This window comes from Leucoraja erinacea, chromosome 33 (assembly GCF_028641065.1).
Source record: "Leucoraja erinacea ecotype New England chromosome 33, Leri_hhj_1, whole genome shotgun sequence".
Lineage (NCBI taxonomy): Eukaryota > Metazoa > Chordata > Chondrichthyes > Rajiformes > Rajidae > Leucoraja > Leucoraja erinaceus.
Window position 1 is genome coordinate 8380960 of NC_073409.1, and position 25997 is coordinate 8406956.

Genomic DNA, 25997 nt, shown 5'->3' on the forward strand with positions numbered 1-25997 from the left:
GCAACCACATGTGATAGTGAATGAGAATTCTCTTTTAGTGGATTGCCCAGATAAGGCCCCATATTTATTACACTGGAACCCTGGACATCATGAAAATAAGAAGGTTAAGATTGGACGGGGAATGTTCCTAAAACTGGAGTCTTCTGCCTCGCTACATTCCATTGTTATAGAGAACGGGGGTAAGTTTAATTTGATAAATGTCTTTCATACTTGTAAACAATTCCCAAATCAAACTGTTTTTCTTCTTCGGGGCTCTGTTTTATGCGTAGTGGGGGAGGTGAGGGCTGTCACCTTCCTGACAGAATAGATGCTGCCTTTATTTACAGTTGGAAAGTGCGGGTGATGCTAAATGCATCTGAGTTTGGGATTAGTTTTGTGATGGGATTTCTGTTCAAGGTGGTAAAATCGCCCCTGGTGACCATCGGTGACCTTACTATGGACATTATTTTGCAGGTAAACTCGTGTTTAACGATGCGCCGAAATCCCCAATCACTCTGAAAGCTCGCTATATTCTGATCAGGAGCGGGGGCGAGCTGCACATCGGAGCGGAAAAATGCCCCTATATTTCCAGCGCCACTATTACCCTCTACGGAAAGTCGACAGATGCATTAAACGTGGAGCATTTTGGTCAGAAGTTCATTGGAGTGGACAAAGGTGGTGTTTTGGAATTGCACGGAAGGAAAACCTTGTCTTGGACATTTTTAGCCCGAACTCTCTACCCGGGTGGCTTGCAGTCTGGGGCTTACCGCTTTGACAGGTACTGGGGCAGCAGAGGTATCAACATCAGGGTGATAGATCCCGGCACGGCCAAGGTGCTCGCAGCCCACCGTTTCGACACTCACCTCTGGGCGGATGAGAGCAGGCGGCTGCAGGATTTTTTACGCCGCCAAGCCAGAGGGCGAATAGTGGCCATCGCTGTCGGAGACTCGGCCGCCAGGAGACTGACGCGGTCTGCCAGGAATGACCTGAGCGAACTGCTGGGGAGCAAAGAGGCGATGTATCTGGGCTACAGGTGAGCCGGCTCGGGTCGTGCACGGTTTGATTGTTGTGCGTGGCCGCACCGCCGCGCTCCCACTGCGTGTTGAGGAATGTATTTACATTTTAAATCCAGTTTACTTTCAACAGACAGTAAGACGCGTCCCTGTCGTTTGCTGCTTTCATTCAAGCCGCGTGCTAGATTAAATCTAATCCGGTAAACGAGGCTTTCCGTTTGCTCATTTGGAGCGGCAATTTTTACCCTCTTATCAATGTTTGCCTGCGTTTATAATTGTGTGTCAACAAGATGGAGGAAACCACATCCCTATTCCCCACATGCAGTCGGAAACGTTGCTTGACGTGGAAGGTATCGATTATCTTGTCAACTGGGGTGAGATTTTCAACTCGCAGGTCCTTCATCAGATTTGGATCAGAGCCAAGGGTATACATTCGCTGAAGTATATTTTAATGATTGCAATTTGAGCCACCATGGACAGCTCCCCGGGTCTTTTCTCGGGCGACTGGTCAGAATGGTTGCAAAGTGATAGTAAAACGCAAAGTGCTGGAGCTACTCAGCGGGTTAGATAACATCTGTGGAGGGAATGGACAGGAGATGTTTCCTATGGGGACCCTTCCTCGGTTCCCTCCTCCCTCCACCAGCACAATAAGTTTTGCTCAAGATTCTAGCACCTGCAGTTACCTGTGTCTCTCTAAAAAAAAAAGACCATACTTGAAACCCATAATGTGTATGTTTATATAGTTCAAATTAAGTATTCATTTGTTTCATACCAGCATCTTTTCCATTGTAAATCAATCACGGTGGCAGACAATTTCATCTTTGCCGATCTCGACTTACTTTAGGCAACCATGGGCTGCGATTGGAGTTCTTGGTGAATTATTTGCTATGGAAGACAAACAACTGTATCAGCCTGATGGGTCAACCGGTATGGCTATAGTAAGAAGAGACTTTCAGACATATGATGGGATTCATTTCACAGTCACTGCTTTCAGTGAGTGGGTGAGAGGTAAGTCTCATCAGCAGTTTTGTGTTTTTTGAGGTTTACATTGGGTCTTTTTTAGGGTCACTACTACAGTCTGCTAAGAACCATAGATGCGTGTAAGCGGAAGGCCATACGATTATAAGACATGGAAGCAGAATTAGGCCATTTGCCCTATCGAGTTTGCTGAGCCATTCGATCATAACTGATCTATGTTTCCCTCTCAACTCACATCTCCTGCCTTCTCCCCATCACCGTTGACAACCTTACCAATCGAGAATCTATCAATTTCCACTTTAAAAAATACCTATTGTACAGGTATACCTGATTCTCAATTCTGCCTTTTCTTCCTTCACTGATTAAGTAAAAACATATTTTATTTGTAGAAGAACACAAGCATTTATGTAAACAATTGAGAAACGTAATTGTAGATATTCGAAGCCAGATGTCCTGCAAATGATTTGGAATTTAAAAAGACAACAAAGGTTGACAAAAATATCATAAAGGGGTCTGTTGTGTGGGCTGATGGCATTATGCTGTATTTCTTTGATTATAACTATAAGAGTAGAGAGGTTAAAGTTTGGTTATGTAGAGTATTGGTGAGACTACGTCTGGGTTTCTGTGTCCCATATATGTCTCACTTATTTAAGGAAGGATCTATGTTGGAAGCAATTCCAAGAAGGTTTACTTGAAGGATTCCCAGCATGGGTGGGTTGTGAGTATAGTTGGACAAACTAGGCTTGAATCTGCTGGAGATTAGAAGACTGAGAGTTGACACCACTGGTGCATAAGATGACAGAGCGAATATGGTGAAGATGTTTCTGCAGTTGTTATCACTGGGATATTTGCAATGTCCTCCATCGTGCGGGGGGGAGGGGGATGGTTTGCTGTATCTGTCTTTTTTTCTGACATTAATTTCCCAGCCACATTCTCCAAAGGTACAGTGATGACCTTATCCACATCTTTTATAAATATAATCTCCATAGAAAATTAGCTTTAAGATTGTGCGTTTCCTAATAACTAATTTTTGTTCCCTATCATATGAGAACCTTCACCACTGATTACTGAAAAATTCCAAGTGTAAGAATAGATTGAAAACCAGTTGTTGCGCAGAAAACAGGTGTAATAAATGATACTTTTTTTTCTTGGTTGAATGGATATAACTTTTCAATTATCCCAGGGATATGCTCTTGGTCCTAAGTCAGTCACTATTTATGTTAATGACCTAGAGGCGGGGGTCAGATTTAAGGTATCAAAGTTTGCCATTTGGACAAAAATAGATCGAAGGACATCTTGTGATTTGCCTACTTTGGAATTTAGAAGAATGTGGACTGAAGATAAGATTCGAAGGAGGCGTGACATAGAAACACAGAAAATAGGTGCAGGAGTAGGCTCTTCAGCCCTTCGAACCAGCACCACCATTCAAATTGATCATGGCTGATCATCCAAAAGCAGTACTCTGTTCCTGCTTTTCCCCCCATATCCCTTCATTCCTTTAGCCCTAAGATCCAAATCAAACTCTCTCTTGAAAACATCCAATGAATTGGTCTCCACTGCCTTCTGTGACAGGGTAGATGTCAGTGTGATCACTTGTTGGAGAATAGCTTCAAAATAAAGAGTGAGTCATTTAGAACCGATTTGCATTTAAATGTATTCTCTGTGAGAGTGATAAATCGCTGAGATTCACTGACCCTGAGAGTTTTAGCAGCTAGCTCATGACAAGTATTTCACTTGAAGAGGTAAAGTTTTGGAGAATTTGAGGGCTCTGGCTATCTGGCACAGAGGAGTTGAGATTTGGTTTTTGCATCGAACATTCAGCATGACATTTCTGAAGCAGTTGTCTACAACTCAATTGTTTTTTTTTCTATTATGAACTTAAAAAATCAACACTGAACAGCACACACATGGTTATAGTGAAATATATCATATGCGGGCTGCTATTGATAACTGGGCTTAAATGCAAACACGTCGTTTGACAGTCTTATTGAACTAGATAAGCTTGGAGCAGATAAGAATGAGAACTGACTTGTCACATAAGTGAATCGGACAGTTATATAGTGCAGGAAAGGAAGGGAAACAAACAAATATCATTGTCTAGGGTGGCACAGTGGTTACAGCACCATGGACCCAGGTTTAATCTTGACTATGGGTTGCTGTCTGTACAGATATTGTACATTCTTTCTATGACCGTGTGTGTTTTCTCCAGGTGCCTCCCATACTCTAAAGACGTTCAGGTTTGTAGGTTAACTAGCTTCTGGAAATTGTCCTTAGTGTGTAGAGTGATCGTTGGTAGGCGTAGACTCGATGGGCTGAAGGGCCTGACTCAACGCTGTATCTCTAAAGTCTAAAGCAAAGTTTAGGGTCTAATCATATTGCTGTACCATTCTCCATCTTTAAAGGAAAGCAATGTTTTTTTTCTTTCTAATATTTATTTTCTTAATGTATGTCTTTTGTGCTTTTATAACATTGTGTTATTTATTCCACAGGTGTCCCTCACTGTGGCTTTCGTGTGGATGTGTCAAATGGTGTTATTCTTAATTTAATGGATGATGCCTCAAGCTGGTTGCCTGGTGATCAAATAGTTATTGCAAGCACTGATTATTCTATGCATCAGGCTGAAGAATTTGATCTCCTTCCCTGTCCTGGGTGTAATATTTATCAGATTAAAATTGGTAAGAACTGCGAATCTACAATAATTTTGGGTTTATCTCTTTTTAAAAACTTTATCTCAAAGATTCTATGGATCAACACTTTGGATTTATTTTACTCTGTGGATTTAAATTGTGCAATGCTATTCAAGGTTTATCTGGGGACAGTTCTGATATGCAATCTGTTTCCTGTCTTTTCTACTGTAACAAGAAATGTAGACTATGTTCTGAATTTAAAGTGTAGAAAGCAATACTTTATTGATGTTCAATTTTGCTCAACCAATTTGAATTCCGAACACTGGGCGTTTAGACACAAAATGCTGGAGTAACACAGCAGATTGGGCAGCATCTCTGGAGAAAATGAATAGGTAACGTTTTGGGTCGGAACCTTTCATTGGACCCGAAATGTTAGCTATTATTTTTCTCCAGAGGAGCAGCTTGACCCATAGAATTACTCCAGCATTTTGTGTCTATCTGCGGTATAAACCGGTATCTGCAGTTCCTTCCTACACAGTCTGAGTGATTAAATATCCTTTCATTTTGCTTCCATGCTGAGCCTTTACCTGATTAGAGATTAGAGTTGGTGATCTCAACAAACAGGAACATTTGAATTGCCTGCACAGATTAACACACAAAAATATATTTTTCCATTGGTAATGAGTATATGAACACTGAACAAGAGAAGAGTGTTCTCTGATAAACCTGGCATGTTACACAACTTATAGTTTATTGTTTAAGAAGGAACTGCAGATGCTGGAAAATCGAAGTTAGACAAAAATGCTGGAGAAACTCAGCGGGTGAGGCAGCATCTATGGAGCGAAGGAAATGGGCAACGTTTCGGGCTGAACCCCTTCTTCAGACTGATTATAGTTTCTTGTGATAGTTATCATATGATCAGTTTCCTGTGGTAGGTGGATAAATCATCCCTGAGCTTTCTTACTAATTAGATTGGCTGCAATGTGTTACCTGGTGCACAAGGTTGCAGAGAGGTTTACCTTGTCAGAAGTGTTTGTATCCTTTCCATGTCCACTCTATCTAAGCCTTTCAATATTCAGAAGGTTTCAACGTGATTTCCCCCCTCCCCCATCCTTCTAAACTCCAGCAAATCCAGTGCCTTCAAATGCTCCTCATACATTAATCCAATCATCCCCGGGATCATTCTTGGAAACCTCCTCTGGAACCTCTCCAATGCAAACACATCCTTCCTCAGATGTGGGGCCAAACAGCTCACAATATTCCAAATGTGACCACACCACCTTATAAAGCCTCAGCAATACACCCTTGCTTTTATATTATGATCCGCTCAAAATGAATGCATTGCATTAGCTTTCTTTACCGCTGACTCAACCTGCAAGTTCCTCAGAGTCTCAGAATAAGGAGATGCATTAAAACAGAGGCGAGTCTCTTGTCACAGAGAATTGAGAGCAGAGTCCTTCGGGTGTATTTACTGTAATGTTAGATTTAGTTGATGAGGAGAAGGCAGCATAGATTTAGGAAATCTTGGATCAGTCATGAACCTTTTCAATGACAATGCGGACTCTGGAGGGAGGGGAAGGCGGAGGGGGGAGCTGAATAGTCTACTACTATAGTTGCTGATGGCCAAGCATGAAAGTTAAAATACCAACCCTCCTCCCCCTCAAATAAAAAACATCCTGTATTTCCTAAATGCTTGTTAAATATCTGCATGTTATTTCTACCATTTCCCAGCTGCCGCCTGGGACCTCGGACTTCCCCTCTGGAGTCTTAAATCTGTCTACGCTTATTAACTCTAGCTGTGAAGTCACCACCTACTGATTGCTACTTGTTACAGCCTCTTGCATTTACTTCACTTCATTCCTTGATCACCAAGATTATACTCCTACCTACTATTTGTCTTTTGCTTCTGTGGATCACGTACTTTTAGTTCCTGGTCTCATTCTTGCAAATTTGTCTCCATAATGATTATCATTTGACCTCCAATTTTAATTGTCAGCCAGCAATTTGTTAATTTCATCCACTTTGCTTCTTATTCTATGCTTTTTAAAACAATGCTTATTTGGATTGCACACTTTTCAGTGTTTTATCATTAAATTTTCTGATTCTTAGTTTACTTTCTAGTCTATGTTTATTTTTAACCTACTGTGCCTAGAAGCACCATCTCTAATTCTCAGCTAACTTCCCTGAGGATTTGGATCAATTTTTATTACTAACACTACATGGGTCATTAAAATGTCATGAGTATGTGCAAAAGATCAATAGCAATTTATACATTCTAGTTGATATTTAACTCGAGGGAACTGCAGCACAAGGTGAAGGAAGTTGTGCTGCAGTTTCCCAAAGCCTTGATTTGACTGCAGCCGACTACCCTATCTTGGAAAAAACAAAGTGCAGTTTAAATTTTCATGATGTGTTCAATATATAAAAATGTTTTCTCAGACTTGGATTGCATTCCCTGAAACTGAAGGATAAGGAGTGATTAAATTAAAATGTTAAGATATTGGGCACCAAGGATGGAAAGAGGAGATATCTGTGATGATTGGGAAATCCAGGTTCGATACATATATAATCTAACAATTAGACCAAAGCATTTCAGATTTGACCACTTATGCATTTAAATTATAGTAGAAATATTTAACCTTTATCCATGAGCATTATTGCTTGATCAGTTGTTAAATTAAAATCTGAAATGGATAGATTTTTGTTACTAAAAGTAATGGAGAGAAAATAGACTGAATAACTTGAACTTTTTCCAATATTCCTAAAGTTATTGACTGTAGTAAAGATGATTGGCATCAAATCAACACTTGTAGAGTTGTTCTCTGTACTCTTTACAATCTGCTGTAATCATTGGGGCTTGTCAAATAAATGTCTTCACCTGCTGGTGATATGCCATTTCAATGAGTGGTAGTTTTGAAAAATAATCTTTTATCATAGGCAAGCCACGTTATCTCCATATGGGCGAAATTGTAGATGGAATAGACATGAGGGCTGAAGTTGGACTTTTAAGTAGAAACATCCTCATAAAAGGAGAAATGGAAGACTCCTGTTACGGACAAAACTTCTGCCACTTCTTTAGCTACGATACATTTGGTGGACAGATAAAGGTAAGCAGTGTTATTGAAGGTCCTTCAACATTGTTTAGATAATATTAATTAGAGGTAAAGCAAATCCTGTATATTTGGTCCTGGCCAAAGTACACGCTGTTTGTTGTGCCTTGTGGAGTTTTCAAAGTTGATTTAGGGTGAGAGGGAGGAAATTTCAGTAGGATGAAAAAGTTTTTTTTTCACAGAGGGATCGAATGAGCTGCCAAAAGTGGCAGAGACCGAAACAAAATCACAATGTTTAAAGAAGTCTTTGGGCGGGCACTTGAATAGAAGGAGTTGAGCCCAATGCAGGCAACTGGGATTAGTATAGATTGTGTCACAGTTGGTATGGATGAGTTGGGTTGAAGTTTTTGTGTTGTACAGTTCTATGACACTAAATGGCAGGAAAATGGTGCAGTGAACTTTCTGCTTTTCCTGGATTGGCAATGGCTTCCCAACCCATGCCCTGATTCTCCCCCCCCCCCCCCCCCCCCCCCCCCCCCCCCCCCCAAAGCCATACAGAGCGGTTCAAAGCTCTGTCTTCTATGCTACTGCTATCTAGAGTATTCTGTCATGCCAGAATATTTTAACATTTGTAGACTGTATTTTTCTTGAAAAAACACTTGAATCATGACAGATTGGTATTTTCAAAGATTTGGTTCTCAAATCTATCTCAAGTTCATAGGGAAGAACTAATTTCATTACTTTGGCTTGGCAGATCCTAAGAAACTTTGCCTCAGTTCACTTGTCTGGCGTAGAGTTGACTAACATGGGCCAGCAGATACTTGGGAGTTACCCAGTACACTTACATCTGGCTGGAGATGTGGATCGGAAAGGCGGCTACAATCCGCCAACTTATGTGGACAACCTATCCATACATCACTGTTTCTCTCGATGTGTGGCTATACATGGAACAAATGGTTTGCTGGTACGTGTATCATTCCACCCGACTCTCTAATTTTAACCAAACTAATTAATCGGTACATTCTACATGTTTTCTCATATGGGTAACCAGCAAATGCTAATGACAGATTTGGTGAGTATGACATGCACAGTTACTCCTTCAGACACTATTTGGTGCGTTGTGATATATGAAAGCAAATTTTTCTACTCTTTTGTTAAAACGTGCCCTCCATCCACCACCATCCCAAAACATTGTGAACATTGCACTAGTTTCCACAGTTTATTTAAATAGGGAATATTCTTAAATTTCCAATTCTAACGAATCAAAACTGAATTTTGGGGCTAATTTTTCTGAATTATCCTGTAGCAGATGTGTTAACAACAATTTGAGGAAGGACATTCTTGCTGTTGAGGGAGTGCAGCGTAGGTTCACGAGGTTAATTCCCGGGATGGTGGGACTGTCATCTGATGAAAGAATGGAGCGACTGGGCTTGTATTCACAGGAATTTAGAAGGATGAGAGGGTATCTTATAGAAACATATAAAATTATTAAGGGATTGGACACGCTAGATACAGGAAATATGTTCCCGATGTTGGGGGAGTTCAGAACCAGGGGCCACAGTTTAAGAATAAGGGGTAGGCTATTTAGAACTGAGATGAGGAAAAACTTTTTCACCCAGAGAATTGTGAATCTGTGGAATTCTCTGCCTCAGAAGGCAGTGGAGGCTAATTCACTGGATGCATTCAAAAGAGAGTTAGATAGAGCTCTTAGGGCTAGTGGAATCAAGGGATATGGGGAGAAGGCAGGAACAGGGTACTGATTGTAGACGATCAGCTATGATCACATTGAATGGCGGTGCTGGCTCGAAGGACCGAATGGCCAACTCCTGCACCTATTGTCTATATATCTAAACAACAAGACTGGTCTCATCTAATTAGATATTCTATTCATTCCTCCCTCCCTCCAGCTTCTTAACTTAAAATGAACCATTTTAACTCTTTCCCAGTTCTGAACAAGGATCTCTGACCTAAAATATTTACCCTTTATGCAGATTCTGAGAATGCTATTGTTTATTTATTTATTTTTTATTTGTAGTTTTTAACAGTAGACGGAATAAATCAGAATTTCAACTATTCTGTTAATTTCAGTGGTGAAGATAATTTGGGTTTACATTTGTAATCACTGTATTTGTGCTGCAGATTAAATCAAAATGTATACCTCCATATGCGCTCATACTGCTGAGCTTGAAGCCATACTGTACCTTGGTACTGGTGACAATAAACTAAACTAAATACAGGGAGTGCACCCAGAGCTCTGGATAAATGATCATTTGAGGCTTGTTACATCTTGCACAAATTGCCTTGTTAAGCTTGAATGGGTTACAGAGGGCGTTTTCCTAAAAATGCAGAGAATTACATGTTGACAAGAAGACTGATCATTTGAGAACTATGTTGATTTACATTCAATCCTCCATTCTAAATCCAAGGCCCAATACGCCTTGGCTTACACTGCTATCAAATGTACATACAAATTGGAAGAAGTAAGCTATTTGGCTCCCCTCAGCTTGCTGTGCCATTCAATACAAATGTAGCTAATGCATCCTTAATTATATTTATTTTATGTTTATTTCCCTAATTCAATCTAATCTTTTAATTCTATAGGTCAAAGATACAATAGGGTATGACACGCTTGGACATTGTTTCTTCCTGGAGGATGGTGTGGAGCAGAGAAACATACTGTATCACAACCTGGGTCTCCTTACCAAGCCAGGCACCATCCTCCCTTCTGACCGCAATGAAATTATGTGCATTTCAATCCGTAATCAAGTTTGTGGAAATTATATTCCCATACCAAGTAATGACTGCATGTAAGTTAAACCTGGAATTTCTCCCATTGTTTGAGTCACTATATTGCCACATCATCCCTCTCTAAAACATCTATGCCCTGGAATGTTAAGCTGCCACTCCAGCTCTTCTTTCAACCAAGTTTCTGTAATGGCTGCAAAATTGTATTTCTAGCTCGAAGCACATCTGCCTTGCCCATTATGAACGATCTTGACCTGAAACACTGACTATCCATTTCCTTCCATAGTTACTACCTGAGCCGTTGAGTTCCTCCACCTGCTCTCCATTTTCTTATTTATCTAATAACTTCCCGCATTAAGACAAAGGTACTTCATACCATCTTTCCTATCATGTTCATGATCTTGGACCTACCTGTTTTTCCTGTCAGATTTGCTTGACTTAATCTCCACCCTTTCCTCAATGATTCCACCTGATGATCTACTGCTCAGAGCCCAGTTTAAACCCCACTCCCCACCAAGCAGCACTAGCAACCCTCCCTGAAAACATTGATTTTAATAGTTGTGCTTCTGGTGGGAACTTAGTAATGTGGAATTCTGGATTTTTGTTAATTCAGTCGATCTTTCTGAGAATTTCTCATAAAGTATCTAATTGGCCTATTCCATTTATATTTTAAAATGCTTTAAAGTATTTTTCAATTAAGCTTTTTACAATATGTTTTGAACCTGTTTGAGATTTCTGGCTAAGTCTTATGTTCCACTGAATGCATCTTGAAAAGCTGAAGGCCCCTTTTGAAGTGTAGGGGCTCATCACCAAGAATGTTTCCAGTAGTATTTACAGGTTCCCATTGAGGATTTACTGAGTTTAAAATATTTACTTAGGTTGAAAGCAAGTTGACAGCTCCAGCTGCTGACTACAAAATGTGTCCCATTGTAGCTAGACATTTATAAATGAAGAAGCTGTTTAGTTTTTAATGATGACATGCATCTTCCTACAATGTGTAAGGAACTGATTGTAATTTGAAAAAAAAAACCTTTGGGTAAATGTAATTGCCTGATGAGGTCTAATTTTTCTCTTTCCTAGGATGGTGTGAGTTTCATGAGCAGAGATAATTATAATGTTTTGCATAACCTAAATTGAGAAACATGAGATACTGGAAATCTGAAAGAGAAATGCTGAAAATACCCAGCAGATCAGGCAGTATCTATGGAGAGAGGAAAATATGTTTCAGAGCAAATCATTCCCATAAGCTAAAATCCAACAAGTTTTGTCTACACAAGGAACATTAACCTGTGTAGGTTGATCAAACATCAAGCATAAACTTTGTTTTTCTCTCTACATAGATGCTTTCTTACCATTTGAATATTTCTAATATTTTTTTGTTGCTTGGCCAATTGCATTTCATGTAATTTTTGCAATTTGAATCGGTTGCTCAATTTTTTGGGTATGAGAATAGAAAGAATTTCAGGCCTATGATCTTTCTGGGATCCCCGATTAAATGTATTTATACAGGAAATATGGTTGCTATATTTATGGAAAGGCTTATTTGTGATGTGGCACGGCGGTAGAGTTGCTACCTTACAGTGCCAGAAACCCAGGTTTGATCCTGACTACAGGTGTTGTCTGTACAGAGTACATACATTCTCCCTGTGACAACGTGGGTCTCCTCCCATATTGCAAAGACGTCCAGGTGACAACCACTAGTTTGTCATTAAAAAAATATACAAAGATCTATTTTATTCATCATTGTTATATTCATGGTGGATGTCATTCTTCCATGCCTGGTCAGGTCGACTGTGACTCTAGAATCAAGCAATCTGATGATCCTTTGAAATGGTCCCGCAAAGATCATGATCATATCAAGGGTGCAGAAAGAATATCGGGGAAGTGGGTGGATATCTAGAATCAGTGCATTAGTGTGTGTGCAGAGAGTGGGATAGAATAATAAGGTTGCAATCGGTTTGGAAGATTAAGGTTGAATTGTTATGATGTGAGGGGGATGTTGGTGCCATCGATATTGCAGGGTTTGGTGATAGGGGGATCTGAAGGACACCTGGAACAAGGGTTAAGTTTCTAACACGGGGAATCTACCTGCAGCTGGTTTTCAGCACCGGATCCTTTGGGCTAAATCCTTTAAGTATTATTGAAGCAGGTCTCGTATTGTTCTGCTTTTGCATGAGTGGTTTTTACTGTCTGCAGGCTACACAGTGCAAATTAATTGCTTGAGTTGGGGTGCAGATCTAGTTTGGAAATTTCATGTGCTCAGACACACAGAAGAGTCTGAAGCCAAAGTTATTTTGAAATGAATGTAAGAAGCTGTTGCTTTTCCAGTTCAGAATTCTATTTGGTATTCCACATACATTGTGTTGCACAGTAGAATTGTTGGATGTCATATTTTAATTTATTCTTCCAAAGTCTCCAAGACTACATATAACAAGACTAATTCTGTAGACTTTGCAATGCGTTGAGGGGAAATCCAGAATGAGTTCCAACAGCCCAGTCTTGGCCACATGTTTCGCTTGCAAGTCTTGTGTGGAGTTGCCATGGATCATACTAAATGGAACAAGATAAAGAGCAGTTGTCTGTCCATCCGTTCAGTAATGTAGATTATAAATATTACGATTACCTGCAATTATTAATCATATTTCCACACTAATTTTCCCTGTCACCCACGTCCCCATCAAATGCTCCTTCTTCCCATCACATCTCCCCATCTATCACCCCCTCCCCACCTCCATCACCCCGCCCAACATGCTTGGGCTACTAAAAAGGACACAAAGTACTGGTGTATCTGAGCAGGTCAGGCAGCATCTCAGGAGGACATGGAGTACTGACATTTTGGGTCGGGACCCTTCTTCAGACTTATCCATGTCAGCGAGAGATGCTGCCTGACCCACTGAGTTACTCCAGCATTTGTTTTTTTGTTGTAAGCCACCATCTATTGTTCCTTGTGTTCCCAGACTTAGCCCGTACTGTGGGTTGGAAAGGAAATGACATTCATTTAAACACATTGTCAACTTTCTGAGATATTTAAAGTGCTTCAGAAACATGTCGAACAAACTGACTAATCTAATTAACCATTGGACTGTTGAGAATTTGGATCTCGCTCAAACCTGAGTAGCATATGCTTGAGTTCCAAGTATAAAATTCCGTTAATAATTTTACTGTTGTCACTCTCGTTTTAAGAGGGAATTTGGCTTTATTGGATGCCGTGTTATCACTAAAGTGGAATGTTAATTTGCAGGGCTGTCACAACATTTTGGATATCCAATCCTAACAACCACCTCATCAACAATGCAGCAGCTGGTGCCCAGGTAAGGCAATACTTGGTTGACTTGGAAAACCAGTTTATACAGACAGCAGCCTGGGATTTCAATTTCCCTCCTGGGTAAAAATAAAGTTCTATCGTATCGTAGATGTTCTTTTTCAGAGTAATTCTTGTAACGTCTCCCCATCACCCCTACCAGCAACATGTCCCTAACATTACTGATACTATTTAGTCAGGAAATCATAACCTGGGAATCATGTTTTTTTAATCTGACAGGCTGCTGTCTCTATATATTTGTTTTGTAAATCTGCCCAGTTGTTATACAGGCTCCATTTATACATGAAGTGAATTAGATTTGTTGTCCTTTATTTTGGCTTGATATTTTAGTTAAAGTCGTGGAGTAAACAGGATCACAGAGAGTGGCCTATTCACATGAACATCGTAATCTTCATATGATCATAATGTTCTCAACATGGGCATGGACACCTGTTAAAGCACCAGAATAGTAATCCAGAGACTAGTGATATCTATCAGAAGGGAAAACCCACCAGTAAGAAAATTAAAATTTCTTAATAAATTTGAATCTGAAAAAAGAAACAGCAACTATTCTTCATAATGATGTTCTTGAAAACTACTGGATTGTTATAAAAAAAAAAACCCATCTGGTTCACCAATGTCCTTGAGGGGAAAGCTATCATTCAGATGTGATTTGCAGGTGACTCCAGGCACACCCCATTTGGTTAACTCTTAATTGCCAATGAAGTGGCCGAGTAAATCACTCGGTTCCATTACAGTCAAACTTTAAATTTATGTTCTTGTACACATAATGATATAGAAGGAGAACCGTCGCTTCCTTGCCAAGCCCCCGGGAGCAATTAGTCCCTTTCTTCCCTCTCATTTCACAGTAGTCCTTCAAATTATTCTCTCTCAAACATTCTTATCAACCTTTCCGTCGCTTCTAATTGCCAGTAAGTTACAGTAGCTAATTAACCTTCCAGCATTTCATTAGACCTGGGAGGAAACTGGGTCAGTCAGTTGAAACTGGTGGTCATGAGGTGAGTGTGCAATCTCCATGCAAACAGCATCCAAGGCCAGAATGGAACCAAGGTTCCCAAAGCTGTGAGATAACAGCACTGACTGCTGTGAAATAGTGTCTCTGGCAGAAAATTGGATGAGACAGCCTGGCATTGACTTGAGTGTCGCAATGTTTAAGAAACATGCAGACAGGTTCATGGATAAGACAGGTGGGCCAATTGCAGGCAGGTGGGACTACTGTAGATGGGAAATGTTGGCAGGTGTGGGTAAGTTGGGCAAAAGGGCCTGTCTCCATGCTGTAAGACACTATGACTCTATTAAATCTGGATACAGCAAATGGCTCCCAAAAACATCAGACAAAGACCTCCTCACAAAGATTTGCAGAGTGCTATGCCACTGACCATTCATTCAAAAGCCCCACATAATCATACTTGCAGATTCATTCCTGACAATGTACTAGATCTCCAACACAATCCATGAGTAGAACAGGCTCACCAAAGACAAGACTTGATGCCACACCTCATAAATACACATGGCATCAGGACAGCCATGGACAAGGAAACCTCTTCCTGATTAGAACTTAGTGGTTAGTTTTGGTGTGAAGACAGGGCTTTGCACAATGATTGTGCATTAATCATTTCTACTAATAGTAGCATTGGCAGATCCATCTACTGCTGGTAAATGGTGAGGTGTGGTCCAGGACGTATACGCAGTTATTTCAGTTTTGCCCTTCAGAACATGGCCTGGTCATTATAGTGATGCTACCTAATCACTTGGCTATGGATAATGAAATCCGTGCACCCCAGAATACATTTGGTGCTCTTGTTATTTTCAACGTTTCTCCCACCTCCGTCTAGCACACTTATAACACCAGCGTCTACCCAATAATATGAAAACTGCCTTGCTGTGCTCTGTTTACAAAATGTAGGACAATCCCAACTGGCCAATCTATCTGTTCTCAATCTGCAAAGTGATGGGAGCTGTCATGGACAATAGTATTATGCAACACTTAATTGCTGATGCCAAGTTTGGATTTTGCCAAGGCAGCTTGACTTCAGGCCTAACCAAATATTGACCATCTATATTTGATCTTCTAGCCAAGCAAAACATCATCACGTCATCCAGCCAGTTGAGCCCTGTTAGACACTTGCCTGCTTCAAGGGACTTATTCTTCCAAACTTGAGTCCATCCAACCCCTTCTAATTTAACATTTCATGTTTGGTGAACCTTTGTGTTATTTTTTTTCTATGTCAAGTATACATTTTCCTGGGTAAGGTGACCAAAGGTGTACTGCTCCAAACATGGTGTTTTTATTTAATTGATTGCAAAATACAGCATGGAAACACGCCCTTTGGTCTACTGAGTCCACTCTGACCATCAATCACCCGTTCACCCTGATCTCAGCAAGAATCCATATTCATGCCATTTTTATGAATTTTGGATGAGGTTGTCCAGTTGAGAGCTCTTCTATTCTTCAAATTCATCAACGTGGTTACATGGTAGGGCTTCCATTTAATATCTTGCCCAAAAGGCAGCTTCCCCTCATTTCTGTAATTCGGTATCAACCTGAAATTTTGCTGCTCAAAACACTCGGTCTTTGTTTCCAAGATGCAAGAACTTTATCGCTGAGCTATGACTGATTTATAATGAGGATTAACTTATCCCAAAACAATAGTTTTGTCGCTGGCTTACCAATTTGTGAAAATTCCCAGTCACTTCATTCTTACCATGTAAATAGTGTGTTGATGTCAAATATCACCATCGCCAGGAGTGAATTAATGATGTAGTTATCACAGATCTAACTGGTCTGAAACCTGCAAAATATAACAGTACCCAAAAAGATTCCAAGCAGTAGTTTACAAACTTTAACATATTAATTATTTTATTCAACTTGGGGTCATGAAACAGGGCAAGTTTTGATATGGGATTTGTGGTCTCAGTCTGAAGAAGTGATCAACCCAAAAGGTCGCACATTCCTTCTCTCCAGAGATGCTGCCTGTCCCGCTGAGTTACTCCAGCTTTTTGTGTCTATCTTCGGTTTAAACCAGCATCTGCAGTTCCTTCCTACACAAATGTATAGGTTGGACTGGTGTTGTTCTGCTGGGCCTTTTGAATACATCTACACAAGTGTAACTTGTTGGTGATGAAACTTTGATCTCAAATGGTCATTTTTACCTCTCCATAGATACTGCCTGACTTGCTGAGCATATCTGGTATTTTTTTTTAATGTAAGAATTACAATGGTTTAGCTCACCACAACATTATCAAGAGAAATTATGGAACAGCAATAAATGGAATTGCAAATAATACCTTGATTCCATAGAAATACATTTTTATGAATGTTTCTATTCAGTGTGTGGCAAGTAGGCAGCTCCTTTGTATGAAAGATTACTGCTGCAAAATACTTTGCATGTGGCTGGGAACAGTCCTTGCATGTTTAATAGATGCAAGGGCATTTTATTCTGCATCTATTTCAGATGCTCGGCATTTGCTGATTTTTCCATTTTAATTTCTGCATACATTTGGTCCAACCTACAAAAAGCAATAATTAACCTCAAAACCTATTTTAAGCTGGTTCTCCTCTGGGATGTGTGAATTAATTTAAATGTATAGGTTACACAAAAATGCTGGAGAAACTCAGCGGGTGCAGCAGCATCTATGGAGCGAAGGAAATAGGCAATGTTTCTGCCCGAAACGTTGCCTATTACCTTGGCTCCATAGATGCTGCTGCACCCGCTGAGTTTCTCCAACATTTTTGTGTACCTTCGATTTTCCAGCATCTGCAGTTCCTTCTTAAATAAATGTATAGGTTAGTTTAGTATTTGAATATTTCTACTGAAGCACAATTATGCTTCGAGACAGTGTTTTGTTTAAAAATATATATGTTGTTTTTCCTGGTTTTAACGTTCCTTGTTTAATCTCTTCCTTTCCAGGATGTGGGGATATGGTATATTTTCCACCGTAACCCTACCGGAGAATCTGTGGGTCAATTTCCAGATGGCCAGTCAGAGTTTACCCCCTTGGGAATATTTTACAACAACAGGGTACATTCTAACTTCAAGGTGTGTATACTCTGCTGCAAAAAGAGCATGTAACAATGATTTATTTTGCATGTATTTTTTGTTTCAAAATAAGATTTCCAATTTATTGTTGTGAACTATTTAAAATATAGCCTGTAGGCACACTTGTGTATTCTACGCCTAGGTTTAGATTTCAACCCAATTTTTTTAGATTAGTTTGAAGATACAACATGGAAACAGGCCCTTCAGTCCACCGAGTACACTCCAGCTATCGATCACCTGTACACTACATCATTCCACGTTTGCATCTTACACACTAGGGGAAATTTACAGACGCCAATCAACCTACAAACCTGCACGCCTTTGGAAAGTGGGAGGAAATCAGAGCACCTGGAGAAACCCCATGCAATCACCGGGAAAACATACTAACTGCAATCACCGGGAAAACATACTAACTGGATATCTTGCTGAGAGATGAGTCAAGAACATTAATGTCAAGGGTAATGTCAGATCTCAAAAGTTCCGTGCAGTGGATGCTCCCTACATTATTGTCCATGATGTGTTGCCTCCATTCCTCATTTACAGTGGGTATACTCTTGGGTGAAGAAGGGTCTCGACCTGAAACCTGAAACGTCACCCATTCCTTCTCTCCAGAGATGGTGCCTGTCCTGCTGAGTTACTCCAGCATTTTATGTCTACCTTCGATTAAACCAGTATCTGTAGTTCTTTCCTACTGTTGGGTGTTTAGACCATTGATTGTCTTATTAACCGTGTGTGTTATCAGTGTTGGATAGCCTATGCTCTTCCTCCTGTTTTTTGGGTCAAGTGTTTTGTGTTCTGAGCCGCCTTATATTTAAAGAGCTGCTTTTTTTTAATCACAGTGGTGTTTCTAATCCCAAAACACCATACAGTGAAGGTTGGTTAAGTCTTTCAATAGGTGCTAATTGAAGCTCATGTTGTTTGTAGGGTCATCAGATTGTATGCAAGGTGCTGTCTGAATAGAGTCATCTTTTGTGCGGTACTTGGAAACTCCAAAGTCATTTGTTTCTTGTGGTTTTATTGCTTTGTGCCTGGTGGTTTTAGGTAATGCTCAATCCAACTGACATCGCCTTTGTGGTTTCCAGTTTGAAGAGTGATGTAGTCAAACTGCTGCCTATGACAAGATCAAGCGCATTGTTTTAAAGCCTTGTGATTGTCTCTGACAAAATAGGTTGTTGATTTTGACAAGTCTGCGCTTCAAGCAATTTGTCAGGAGGATTCTGTTGGATTGATCTTTCCCTACTCCCTCCTTGTAAATTCTGTCTTGCTACCAGATTGTCTCTCCAGCACTGAGGTTATCCAGGAAGATTGCTTTGTCTCATATTGTCTCACAGCCAGGGCGTTTCCAAGATTTCTTGAGCAGAAGTCCTCTTTGGGTTTGCCCGTAGTCCCCAATGTGGGGGGACATCCGTGCTGATGACCCTAGAGTATTAGATCCATGATTGAGCTAGTGGGAGAGGCACATGGTATTCACATACTCTACAGGGAGAATCTTTGAGATACCTATCTGACTCATTTTCCACTAGCATTGATAGCATTCCATTAGCTTCCCTAATTACTTGCTTTCTAGCCCATTGAGAATCATGCATAAACACGCGCTCTCGGCATTTCAGAACTCAACTGTCTCTCACTATTCAGATAAAATTCTCCTCCTTTATTTTTCTTGCCCAAATGGTCAGTTTCCCATTTCCCCACATAATCCACTTGGCAGAACACCAAATCCATCTCTAACCTTTCAATGTCTGCTTCACGACATCTCTGTGCCATCATCAAATTGAGCTGTTTTAGCTTTTGGTATCTTGATCCAAGTCATTTACTGTGAATGCATAGTAAGCACGAATTATGGCACTAACACAAATTGCGTTGGCACCTTGCTCATTGCATCTTGCCAATCAGAAAGAGCCTAGTGTGCCTAGTGTTTTCTGCTAGACAGTCAACTCACTTTTGCTGTACATTATCATTTTGAAATGCCCAATCCTCCTGAAAAGAGTGAGTTTCTGTAGTTGCTAATTCTACTCAGTGTTACAAATGTGTGTTTTATTATAGTGCCAGGCTGGAATGTTGGGATTATTATCTCCAGTGATTTATTGATTTCTGGCATCCTTTCCCCTAGGCTGGACTTTTCATTGACAGTGGAGTGAAGACAACCAAATGCAATGACAATGATCCCAGGGAAATCCTTGCACTGGACTTTGCAAGGTATAGCAGAATTAAATATTTCAGAAGATTGATTTACTTCTGTGTATAGGTCTTTCCATATTTTTACATGTTTCTCTATTTAGGATTGTCTTTGTGTACAGTTTTGGTGAAATTATCTTTGATGGTTCAATTTATGCTCTTATTCAAACTACTTATTTTTATTAGAAGGTTTTGTTAGATCATATTTTCTTAAGGCATGGATGCAAGCCATTCGGTCTATCCCAGCTCTCGGAGCAATCCCTTAAATACTATAGTCCACTTAGTTGCCTGTTAACCGTTCTCCCTCACATGCCCATTAACACTCCACAGGCTCTACTTTTGGCCAAGAGTAAAGGTGTGCTCTATGACATAATTGGCTTCATGACGAATGATGGACAAATGTTGGTTGTATGTTCAATAATGCACAGAAACGCTGGGGCTAGTTTAGTGAACTAGTAATGCTTGCTAGCATGATATCACCCTGGGAAATTTGATATAAACGCTATGCAAATTAGCCCAACTTATAAGCATTAATTTTTCCAATGCTTGAAGCATTTTTAAATTGAACGAAGATTCCATGTAAGCATTATTTAGGGAGAAATTATGCAAGTTGTGCTCACTGGTGAGTTTTGATGCTTATTTGTGGCCTCTTCCTTGTGGGAACTAAATAGCTGATTGCTTCCTCTGCAAGATTTGGCTATTTGTTAGGAAATGATTTCATTCAGCCAATATTTTTTTTTTGTGCTTGTTTTGATAACATACAGCTTCCTTACTCTATCCAAGCATGGTCAAATGCTGGAGATTGGTGTTTGTTTTTGGCATTGTTTGATACCACCAGTTACTAGTAAGAGGGAGGTGAGAGTGTGGAATTAAGGGAGGAGGTCAGCGTTAGGGATCTCTCAGTGGGTTGATGCCTAAAAAAGTAGGAAGGGGAAAGGAGAACTTAATAGCTGGGACGTTGTCAACTGGGAGTCAGTAATGAAGATTGGACCAAGAGGCCATTAGTCTGAAGAAGGGTTTCGGCCCAAAACGTAGCCTATTTCCTTCGCTCCTAGATGCTGCTGCACCCGCTGAGTTTCTCCAGCATTGTTGTGTACCCAGGCCATTGGATATATTGAGATGCATGGGGCAGGATTAACTGTTGGGTATTTTGAAGATTGGGATTGGAAAGAGTGTAGAGACAGAGTGATATAGAGTTGTTTCTCACCACTGGCATTGACAACATAGTAATCAAGCTGGGTTAGGTCAGTTGTCAAGGGAATGAGTCAAGCGAGGTTCTTGACTGATGACCCAATAGAGAGCTTGCTAAAATTATCACTTGGTGTCATGGAGACTTACAGCACAAAAACAGGCCCATCGACCTAACTCGTTCTTGCCAATCAGGATGCCCCATCTAAGCAAGTCCAATTTAGTTTATAGCCCTCTAAATCCTTCCTATCCATGTACCTATCCAAATGTCTTTTAAATGTTGTTATTGTACCTAGCTCAAGTACTTTCTCTGGTAGCTTGTTCCATGTACTTGCCACCCTGTTTGAAAAGGTCAGTCCTCGGGGCTGAAACCAAGTAAACAAAATTTATTCTGCTTTAAAATTCTCTGTTACTTCAGAATATCTTGCAACAATACAAGTAAAACTGCATTGTTCTAGCGATACGTGCCAATATACAGATAGATATATCTTCTGCTGTGAAGCTTAAATAATAAATAATGAATAGTGTGGGTTCACATGTAATCAATAATATGTATAAAATATTGGATAATTCTCTTACAATTCTGGCATATTTTGCCAGCAACAGCCATTGGATCTTCTAATAACATGCTCCATGTGCAGCAAGAAGAGTCTTCTTTACCATTCAGCTTGTTTTTATTATTTATAATTGCCAATTTTCTTGATGTTTACACTTTGCTGCAAGCATATTTGGCATAATATGCAATGATTGCTTAATTTTTTTTTGGCTGAAATCATGTAACAAGAAAAGATTTGTCCTTAAATGATTTATTTATATGGCTCTAAATCTCTTATGCTCAACTGATAATGAAGGATTAATAATTAATTAGTGTTTAAAACTGTTGTATTTAGCCTTCTGTTCCCGCTGAATCTTGGTTTCTAATGTCTATTAATTCCTTGGGCATGAGTGTCTGCCTTCTGTTTTCAATACTTTATTTCTCAAGAACCGTGACAGATCTGTAACTCCTGCTCTGTATCTTTGACATAGGTTTCGCCCTCATCAAAATGCTGACCCCAGGCAGCCACGTGTTCCTGCTGTTATTGATGGTCTTATAGCTTTTAAAAACAATGAGCAAGGAGCTTGGGCTAGAGGGGGAGACATTATATTCCGCAACTCCGGGTAAGTTCTGTTATATGCAGGAACATGTCTTTGCAACAGAAAATATCTTTGATTATATATAGAAGCATTGAATGAATTACTAGAGATGGTCTATCTCAGTCACTGAGCTAGAGGTTCCACTGCTTGCATGGTACTGAAGATATAATGCAGAGGTAGTTACTACGGCTATACAAAACAATTCGCTGATCACATATGTTTCACAAAGGAGTTGATATTATGTTGCTTGCTGTATATTGTAAGATGCATGAAATTCTGGAATGTGACCCCATTCTCTTTGCTTCTGCAGGTTCTCTGATAATGGGATAGGTCTGACTCTAGCAAGGTAACTTTGATTTTCTAATTATTCGGTGACGAGCTTACCCAATCAAATCATTTTGGGTTAAAAACCAATATGTGCAGGAACAATGCTTATCAATTTCCAATCCCAACAGATTCAAAAATCATGCTACTGATAAAAGTCATAGGCCTGGAATGTTAATGTTTCTGTTGCCACACATGCTGCCCAGCATTTCCAGTATTTTCAAGTTTCAGGTAGTCTTTGTTTGCAGTTGGTTTAGTGACAAGATTCCTGAGGATCATTCAATCCATTATAAAATCTTTCCTGCATATTTTTTCATCCCTTTTTAAAATGAAAAATTCTCGCAAGTATATGGCCTTGTTCAGGATGATACAAAGTGTTATAGTTATTCCGATGAAAAAGTTATTCTAAATGTGATTAATAATTTCCAATACAATGTTGAAAAGTGTACAGTGTAAGATGTTTAATATTCTAAATGAATTCTGTTTTATACAATTGTTAAACTGTATGCAAATCTGGCAAATTTTTTACATTTGTTGTAAAGGAAAATTAGGTAGAAAAATAATTATCCTAATTCCAACAATGTTTAAGAAGGAACTGCAGATGCTGGAAAACTGATGGTAGACAAAAATGCTGGAGAAACTCAGTGGGTGAGGCAGCATCTATGGAGCGAAGGAAATAGGCGACATTTCGGGTCGAGACCCTTCTTCAGACTGATCAGTCTGAAGAAGGGTCTTGACCCGAAATGTCGCCTATTTCCTTCACTCCACAGATGTTGCCTCACCTGCTGAGTTTCTCCAGCATTTTTGTCTACCTAATCCCAACAATAATCAGTTATGCCATGAAGTGCAATAAAATATAGAACAATTGAAAACATAACTAAATCTCTCAACGTGTAACTGGGTTTGACTTTGTCAATTTGGTTTAGCCTGCTTATTGGCCAAGGACAACACCGTATAAGTTCCCATAATGTTGTTGCCACCGCTTAGATCCTGCAATTGCTCTGCTTTTGTGCTCTGGTAGTTCCTCCAATTGCTTTTCTGCAACACATGTAACCTTCAAAGCATCCCTTGCTTAGAGAGACACAGTATCTATAAGCATAAACAAATAACTCATGAGAGAATATATTTAAGTGTGTTAGGAGAGTATTGTTGACCAATACCGCTGGGACAATGTACATGGTGACATCCAACTCTGCTTTAGTCTCATCTAATACATCATTGACAGTGCAGCAACCTCAACCTTGTGATGTTCATGGAATCAGAGTGGGCTGTTTATGTCCTCATGATAAACCTATCAATTCACATGTTTATCCTTGATTTTCTACCTCTGTGTTGCTATTCTGCGCTAGCCCCACATCCCATGGTTTATTTTAATATCTAAAGAGCTATTGATCTCTTCCTTGAACATACTTAGTGACTGGGAGACACAAGTTTGGAAGTTTGAGTTTAAAAAAAACAGTGCTGGATGAACTCAATGGGTCAGGCAGCATTGGAGGGAAGTGGACAGATAACATTTCAGGTAGGGACCATTCATGATGGAATGGGGGAGAAAATGGCATTGAAGAGGGTGTGATGGAGTGTAGTAAGAGGCAGAAACATGTTTGCTTTTGATTTGCTTTTTGTACGCATTAAATTAAATGTGGCTTGCAATTTGGTCTTCAGAAATTTGCAATGGTTGCAATTTTCAGTATTTTATGCAAAGTAACTAGTTTTAATGTACAGTATTAAATTTATGTGGAGATGCAGTTCCAGTTTCTCTTGACTACTTCAAAAAATAAATTATCTTCTAAGACAACGTGCAATTTAGTTCTTTCTTCAGATATACAAAGAATAATCTTCAAAGAATTGTGTACAAAGGATAACTAACTATCTCTACTTGATATCACTTTTTTGCTGAAAATTCACAATAGGACGGATTCTCAACGACTATTGTGGTTTTGTTTCCATAGTGATGGAACATTCCCAACTGATGAAGGCTCGAGCATGGAAGTGACAAGATCAGTTTTTGTTGGTGAAAGCATTAACGTGGGCTACAATGGCGGACAGAACAGATACTGGGGCAAGGGTGCATATGGAGAGTACAGAACATTGCCAAGAAACAGGTAGCACATATAAAGCAACATTATAAAGTGTATTGCATCAAACTGTTGCAGGAAGCTACAGGGCGAGCTAAATTTACGGGTTTTCTTGCTTTCCAGAACATTTCCCATCCGCGGATTCCAGATGTATGATGGTCCAGTCAGGTTGACACAGTGCACATTTAAGAAATACTTACCTAACCATGAAAGGTATAGTAGTGCACTTGGATTCTTTATGAGGAATCCCTGGCAAATCAGCCCCCAAAATAATATATCTCAAGTCAAGTTGGAGACTAGTGTAAGTTATGATAATTTTACTGTATACTTTACTATATTTTCTCAAACATCAGAAGAAATCATTCCTTGGTAGTGGAGTAAAAATAGTGACATTTTAGATTGTAAATAATGTTATTGTGAAAATATTTGGGTACAAGAGTAAAGATTGTTACAATTATGTTGAATTTCGTGAGACCAGGTCTGGAGTATTTAGTACAATTTGAGCTCCTTACTTGGTAATGGGTTGCTGTAGATAAAGTCCAGCGCATTTCACTCAACTAGTTCCTTGGATGGCAGTTTAGTTTATTTAGAGATACTGTGTAGAAACGGGCCTTTCCACTCACTGAGTCCACACAAGCCAGCTCTCTCCCTGTTCACTAGCACCATCCTATGCACCCAGGAATAATTTACAATTCTTATTTGAAGCCAATTAACCTACAAACCTAGTGTCTTTGGGTCTGCCATTTGGGGAGAGATCGAGTAGGTTGGGTCTTGGGGCAAGAGATCTGTTTCCCGTTGCTCTGAGAATTATATATTTATATATTGGCCTAGAATCATTATTACATCTTTTCTTTACTCCACTAATATTTGCATGGAAATAGGCTGTTTGGACCAATAGATCTACATTAATTCACCATTAAACCTTCAACTTAATGCTATCATAATGTTCCATTTTTCCCCACATGGAATCTATCTAGTTTTTATTCAATGCATTTCACCCCTCACCTCGGCATTCATAGCATGGTGAGCAGATACATTTCTTCTGAACTCAATAGTCCTTATTGGACTAATTGGTAATTTACATCATGTTTGTGCTCTCTCGTTTTGGTATCCACGAAATTGAAACAAAAGGCCAGAAATTCTACTGCTTAGTGCAATGTTTTTACCACTAATCATATTGCTGTGGTGATAATTATAGAGTGAAAATACACTTATGAAATGACGTGAGCCTTGAACGCTGGAGCAGATTTTTTGCACATTTACAGGAAAGGTCCAGACTGCATCCACAACTCCATCACCCCTTGTCCCTCCATCCCATAGCCACATTCAATGACATTATTTGGTCGA

The 25997-nt window shown here is 39.7% G+C and overlaps 2 protein-coding genes across 10 annotated transcripts in view; both read left to right on the top strand.

The window, feature by feature from the left end:
* LOC129712625 (cell surface hyaluronidase-like) overlaps window positions 1-25997 on the top strand; it is an 80756-nt gene that overhangs the window by 37821 nt on the left and 16938 nt on the right. For all 8 annotated transcript variants that reach the window (XM_055661197.1, XM_055661195.1, XM_055661192.1 and 5 more), the window contains 14 exons: window positions 39-179; window positions 454-1012; window positions 1837-2000; window positions 4460-4645; window positions 7535-7704; window positions 8402-8611; window positions 10249-10454; window positions 13634-13703; window positions 17626-17754; window positions 19865-19950; window positions 22144-22275; window positions 22562-22597; window positions 24525-24677; window positions 24774-24951. In XM_055661197.1, the coding sequence (XP_055517172.1) occupies window positions 39-179; window positions 454-1012; window positions 1837-2000; window positions 4460-4645; window positions 7535-7704; window positions 8402-8611; window positions 10249-10454; window positions 13634-13703; window positions 17626-17754; window positions 19865-19950; window positions 22144-22275; window positions 22562-22597; window positions 24525-24677; window positions 24774-24951 (2420 nt within the window). The remainder of the gene's footprint in view (window positions 1-38; window positions 180-453; window positions 1013-1836; window positions 2001-4459; window positions 4646-7534; window positions 7705-8401; window positions 8612-10248; window positions 10455-13633; window positions 13704-17625; window positions 17755-19864; window positions 19951-22143; window positions 22276-22561; window positions 22598-24524; window positions 24678-24773; window positions 24952-25997) is intronic.
* cemip (cell migration inducing hyaluronidase 1) overlaps window positions 1-25997 on the top strand; it is a 118407-nt gene that overhangs the window by 645 nt on the left and 91765 nt on the right. The gene's annotated exons all lie outside the window — the stretch shown is intronic.